Below are 6,277 nucleotides of genomic sequence, written 5' to 3'. Positions count from 1 at the left end.
CTGTGACAACCTTTCTCACTCTTCTTCTCTTTAGGGCTTTTGCAGCTGAAAGAAGCGTCAGAGCCTCCTCAGAAACCCTAGAGCTCTTAATCTCATCACTTGGAAGCCATGGTAAACTAAGATCGAATGCGATATCGGCTCTCCCCCAATTCTCTTATTCTGTACCACGTCGTTTACTTTCGAGTCCTCTTTCTCTACATACGCTTTCAATTGCAAGTGAAACCTCTTAGGGTTGCGGTTTAAATTTTGTTTCATTTCAGATCTAGAAGCTTTGGGTTTTTTTTTTTTTTTTTTTTTTTTTTTTCAGGATTAGAAGATTGTCGGTTCTGTGCATAGTTTAGGAAATTGATTTGCATTTTAGATACCATCTACAAAATTTATGATGTTTTTTAGTCTTATGGCCTTTAAATTGTGCACGATAAGAGAAAAATTCTTTAAGAGGATTTGAATCTGTTTGTAACTTTGGTGTGATTTGGGCGTTGAAATTATTATTTTTTTGAAAGTAAAGCAATATGAATACGATGCAAATGCTTTATTTTTATTTTTTTAAAAATAATAATTTTAAGAAGAATGAGTTTTATTTCCTATATGGTAAAGATCTGCGTACGCGTAGGTAATCAATTGAAATGTTTGTGAATTCCTCTTTTTTATGTATTATGTATAGGTTCTTTCTTACAACATGTAGTATTTATCTACTGACTGAAAAGCAATGTACAATCTGTATAGGTCACTTCAATAAGTTTGTTTCAGGCATGTGAAGTATAGATTTCAAAAGCAATGGCTTTTGCAAATTCCTTAGAGAAGTACCCTTTTACATTTCTTTAACAGAATGTTTGTAAGGTGTTTATTAGATGGAATTGCCTAACATGTTATGCATGTAGGTTACTTTCTGGGGGCTTTTGTAGGTAAAGTTTGGTTATTAGCAACGATACAAAACATCTCTCAGCCTTGTATCTTATGCCAGTATTAACATGTAGAAAAAGTTAGAGTCAATTTACCTTTTTTATTTTTCGGGTCTGAAGATTGACTGGTTCGATTGAAGCTTTTCTTGCTGCTCTTGTTCATGAGCCATGCCTTGTCTTGTTTATTGAAGTTTTGAATATGCTCAAGCTGTTCGACTGATGCAATTTAGTTATGTCAAGTGTAATTCAAGTGGATTGGTTGTGTCTTTTGTATCCCCATGCTTTGACCTTATGCTTCAGCATCAGAATAGCTACAGAACATGTTAATTTGATTTACATGAGTTATTGTCTTGCAGCTGGCCGAGCTGGCTGGCTCAAGTATTGTCAGGCAGTAAGTTAACACAGCTGCTTACATTGAATTAGGGCACAGTACCAGCTCTTGACTGCAAGAGTTTCAGCGGTGCAAGATAGATTGTGCTGTACATTTTACCTATTAAATCCTTCATATTATGTATAAAGAAAAGAGCTATTGTCAGACTTGCAAGATTGCATGGTTTCTGACTCTCTTTAGTTTTATATGTTTTTATGTTGATGGGTACTAGTCGAGGAGGAAGACTAGGGAGCCAAAGGAAGAAAATGTGACCCTTGGACCTTCTGTAAGAGAAGGAGAACAAGTTTTTGGTGTTGCCCACATTTTTGCGTCATTTAATGACACATTTATTGTAAGTATAATTTGTTTGTTCGGTTTTTTTAAAATTTAAAATTCCTAGGAGTCTGACTGAAAGTGTACTTTTGGTTGATCTGCAGCATGTGACTGATCTCTCAGGTGGTGAAACACTTGTTCGAATTACAGGTAAGGAAATTAAAACCTTTCTTTATGCTAAATATTATGTGTATCACTTTCTATTTTGTTTTTTTTTGTGTGGAGGCCATTAGTTGTGTTCAAATATCATGGACCTTACATCTTATAGTTATACTATGGGATATGTTATATGTATTTATCCTTCCTGAGAATTTATGTATGCCTATTGGTTGGTAATTGGTAGATGGGGCAGCATGGATATTTTTTGTATATATTTTTGTTTTTACTTCACAGACATATAATCCAAAAGTTCTTTTTTAAAACTTTGGGCTGTCAACAATAATGTATATCATAACTGATTATCTAACTAGTAGAAGTCTAAGCCATCTCCTAATTATGGGAGTTCTTTTCTATAAAACCTGATTTTTAGCGAGTTCCTTCTATATTTCTCCTTATGTGTTTAAGAAATCTGGGATCCTTCATTCCTGTGATAGAATCTAGGATGCCTGAATGTGTAATAGTTTACATATTGTGGATTGAGCAACTGCTTCGTAGCTTGTTAATGTAATCTAAATACAGGTGGGATGAAGGTGAAAGCTGACAGAGATGAGTCTTCACCATATGCTGCCATGCTTGCAGCTCAGGATGTTGCTCAGAGATGCAAGGTATATCTCTTCTCTCTATATATTCTCTCAAACTGATCTTCTAAGCTGAAACTAACTTTGATTAGATTGCTTTAGTGTTGGGAACTGAGCACTCATGCTGTTGATGTCTCTTTTAGAAAGCTTTATTTATTCGTTAATTTCGATTAAAATGTTCCATTTTCAGGTTGATTTGAAATCCAAATATTTTTTTGCTGTATGGATCATTTGAACCTTTTTTTTTTTTTTTTTTTTTTTTTTTTTGAGATGGGACTTTGCTTTTGTAGTCATTCTCTCATTCATCATTATGAAACATTATGGTTATCTTCGACTGCAAAGTCACTTTACTAAGTTTAAATATTTAAAAAGCAGGAACTTGGCATTACTGCGCTGCACATCAAGCTCCGTGCCACTGGCGGTAACAAGACAAAAACACCTGGTCCTGGGGCACAGTCTGCTCTCCGCGCACTTGCTCGTTCTGGAATGAAAATTGGACGTATAGGTAAGCCTCTTATTCCCAAGAATGCAATTTTCACAATTTCAAATTGGTATCCATTTCCGTCATCCAACAGCATAGCTTTAAAATTAGGGTTTGTTAGAAGATTTAACTTCACATAATGTTTAAGGAATTAATTCAACATATAATCTTAGAGGAGTGCATGTCTTTTATGCAATGCAGCTTGAGGTTTACATTGTTTCGAAACTATGCCTTGAACCTGTTTTCTCGTGTATTAATGGCGATTTAATTTTGACCTTGAACTTATGTTTCAGAGGATGTCACTCCAATTCCCAGTGATAGCACTCGTAGGAAGGGTGGTAGACGAGGGAGACGGCTGTGAGCTTTTGCTATTATTATCCAGTCAGAGCTGTTTTTGTTCTTGCAATAGTTTGTGTTTTCCAATTGAATTGCCGGACCTTGGAAAATTAGCCAATTTTGAAACTCATTTGTAGTCCCGGTCTCTATGTGATTCGCCAAATATTTATTTTCAGCTCATTTGGAAACAATTTTTATATAACTTTCTCAAAATTATGCTTTCTGGCTCGACAGATTACACTATTTAAAATTGATGATGGTGCATTATCCTAATTTTTGTGTTCTGGGTGGTTGATAAGTGTAAATTTTTTTCGTGTTTCTTTCAAGTAAGCTCGGTTCCACCTTCCTGTTTACTATTGGATGGACATTGTTTTTGATTGTTTCCTATTAATGTGAGAATTTATATATTATCAAAGCCAACCTGATTTTCCTGGTCCAAATTTTCTCTTTACCACTTCAAATCTGCCTGTGACCATAGTTTTTTATCTGCCACTTTTTACGTCTTTCCCTGCTGTTGTTGACACTATACCTACACGTAATTTAGATATCAAAACTTTTTCACTAGCAAATAACACAATATAATGATTAATAGAATTAAGAAGAAAAAGATGATGACGAAGAGGAGGAAGAAGAGGATTAAATCGAATCACCATGTAGAATTTCTTTTTGGATTTGGATTTTATATTTTGGAGACTGGTGAGGAAATGAAATGACCATGAGGGCTTGGGTCGGGGGAGGGAACAATGGATTTTGGGGATTTAGATCCAATGCAATAGTCAATTTCTTGGATTGTTCATTTAAATTGGCCAAACTATCTTCTTGGTTAAAGGGAGAATAGGGAGTGGGTCGACCACTCTTATAGTTAGTTTAGAATGATTGAACATCCATTTAAAATCTTTTTATGGAAAGTTTCTTCGTCTCTACCTACCTTTGCCGAGCAAATTTCAGACCTGTGCGAAATGGATGTGACCCCTAAAAACTATTTGCGCCAAAAAAATTTTAACCTTAAACCTAATAGAGTTGCCATCAAGATAAACGCCCTACCAATTGCATGCAGTTTTATATGTATATTATAGTTTTATATGTATATTATACTTCACGTCAACCATGTCCTTTCCTACGTTCAAAGATACCCTTACTGTCAAAAGTTTTTTCTTTCATAATTTCGTCCTCTTGATGATTTGAAATGCTGCACTAAATTGACTTCCCTTGGAAAGTCCATCTAAAAAAAGTAGAATACGAAATTGCCAACTATACATATTTCCACCAACGCTTTAAATTTGTCATGTGCACTTAATTTGCCTTGTTTGTTAAACAACACCAACATTCTCAAACACTATTTGTTGATATAAAATATCTCTTAAGGCCCAATTAAAGGGTCACTACCCCATAGAGGATCCACATTGCAAAGCCTCTGAGTGTAAGTGTCTAAAGCTCACACACTACAGCATGATTCACACCAAACCAAGCGGTTGGCTACAATATCATGCATATCTAGCAAATCAAGGAAGCCCAACTATCCCTCAACAAACTAGATAAGGGATAACACACCAGATCTCATCGAAATGAGTCAAGGTACATGAAGGGGGCATCATGTAGCCTCCCAGAGATTATTATGAGACATATATCCTCTCAACAAACTCAATCCCATTTTCTAAGAGTGGTTACCAATATTTGAGAAAAGTAAGTGAGAGTCCTGTGAGGACTCTCACTCTCAAGCTCCATCTATAAAAAAAACACATACCGCAATGTCAAAAGGGCAGTAAATTCTATCCTTAACTATTCTCAGTTATTCTTATTTGATTATTATATTTACTCTTATTTCTACTCACATTCTAATTTAGGCATCGGAGGTAACATGACCGCCACACCCCCACTTCGCGGTCTGTTACTACTGGACAACTGTCTCAACACTATTCATTTCATTCCCCAAAAAAATCAACAAAACATTTTCACTTTTATATCACATCATTCACTTTTTATATCATATTATTTACTTTTTACTACTATTCAAATAAAAAAATCACTACAAAACAAATTTTTTCCATTTTTCAATACTACTTTTTTACTTTTCTATACTAATTATTACACTCATTTTTTTCTCCTACTAAACATGAACAGTGCAGTGTTATTTATCAAACACACTCATTATGTTTAGCCTTTTGTTGCGACGATCATCCTGATGGCATGGATGAACAAAAATTTTGATATTTAGGTCAAAATTAGCATTAAAAAAAAAAAAATTGGAGAAATAATTAATTTTTGAGGTTCACTTTAAAAAATAAAAATGAAAGAAACCACACAACTATCCCATCTTGATGACGTTGTAAGGTCTAATAATCCCCCTTTTTTTTTTTTTTTTTTTAACAAGGACTTATTTATGAAGATCCAAACCTCTTCTAAATAATGTGTTTGATTTGTTATATGTAAAATTATTTATTTTCATTGTATGAATTTGTTTAATATCCGATTAATCCTTAGACATAATTATTAATCTCTTAGATGATCTCATTGTTAACGTAGATGATGAAGTTGCAAAGAGTCATGATGACAGCAGCACTATTCAATTTTCAAACATGTGGTATAAATTATAAATGGCATGACTAAAACATTAATCCCCCTCCAGCCATAAAAAGTCAAATTATTATATTCTCCCAATCATGGGATGTGGTTGAATTCCTTAAATGCCACATAATTACTCCTTGAATTGTGGGATATGTTTTAATTTGTAACATGTATGTAGATTTGGCTTAGACACAGTCAAAATAATACAGTATGAGAATAATTTTTATAAGGTTATGATACAAATTAATACTTTTGTGTCCTCTTATATATATATATATATATACTTGTCTTCCTTAGTGATTCTCAAATTCCAGTTGCGGGCTGTTTGGTCTGGGTTGGACAGTATTATCGTCTGGACTGGCCGGCAGTGGTGGGTAGATGAAGATGAAGAGAATAAAAGACAATTTTTTTTTAAAATTTTTTTTTTTAACGTTTAGGAGGGAATGAGGAGGAAAGATTTGGTGTTTTTGTTTTTGTTTTTGTTTTTTGTTTTTATTTTAAGTTGTACCATGCTGATTTGTCAAGCTTGTATTGGAGTGCACAAAAGTATTGA

At 34.1% G+C, this 6,277-nt stretch overlaps 1 protein-coding gene across 1 annotated transcript; it reads left to right on the top strand.

Annotated features, from left to right (window-relative positions):
• On the top strand, positions 1-3,382 carry LOC132172270 (small ribosomal subunit protein uS11x). The gene is made up of 6 exons (XM_059583745.2): positions 1-111; positions 1,505-1,624; positions 1,710-1,755; positions 2,284-2,369; positions 2,718-2,847; positions 3,117-3,382. Exons 1-6 carry the CDS (start codon positions 109-111, stop codon positions 3,182-3,184), a joined length of 453 nt encoding a protein of 150 aa, XP_059439728.1. The 5' UTR covers positions 1-108; the 3' UTR covers positions 3,185-3,382.
• The last annotated feature ends 2,895 nt before the right edge of the window (positions 3,383-6,277 follow it).

The sequence above is a fragment of the Corylus avellana genome, chromosome 1 (assembly GCF_965113065.1).
Source record: "Corylus avellana chromosome 1, dhCorAvel1.hap1.2, whole genome shotgun sequence".
Classification (NCBI taxonomy): domain Eukaryota; kingdom Viridiplantae; phylum Streptophyta; class Magnoliopsida; order Fagales; family Betulaceae; genus Corylus; species Corylus avellana.
This window is presented reverse-complemented; position numbering and strand designations above follow the sequence as displayed.

What these genes read in the sequence shown, in the direction of transcription:
- LOC132172270 (XM_059583745.2), top strand. An exon ending in ATGTTGCTCAGAGATGCAAG is followed by an intron (nt 2,370 to 2,717) that starts GTATATCTCTTC and finishes TTTAAAAAGCAG; the next exon opens with GAACTTGGCATTACTGCGCT. An exon ending in AATGAAAATTGGACGTATAG is followed by an intron (nt 2,848 to 3,116) that starts GTAAGCCTCTTA and finishes CTTATGTTTCAG; the next exon opens with AGGATGTCACTCCAATTCCC.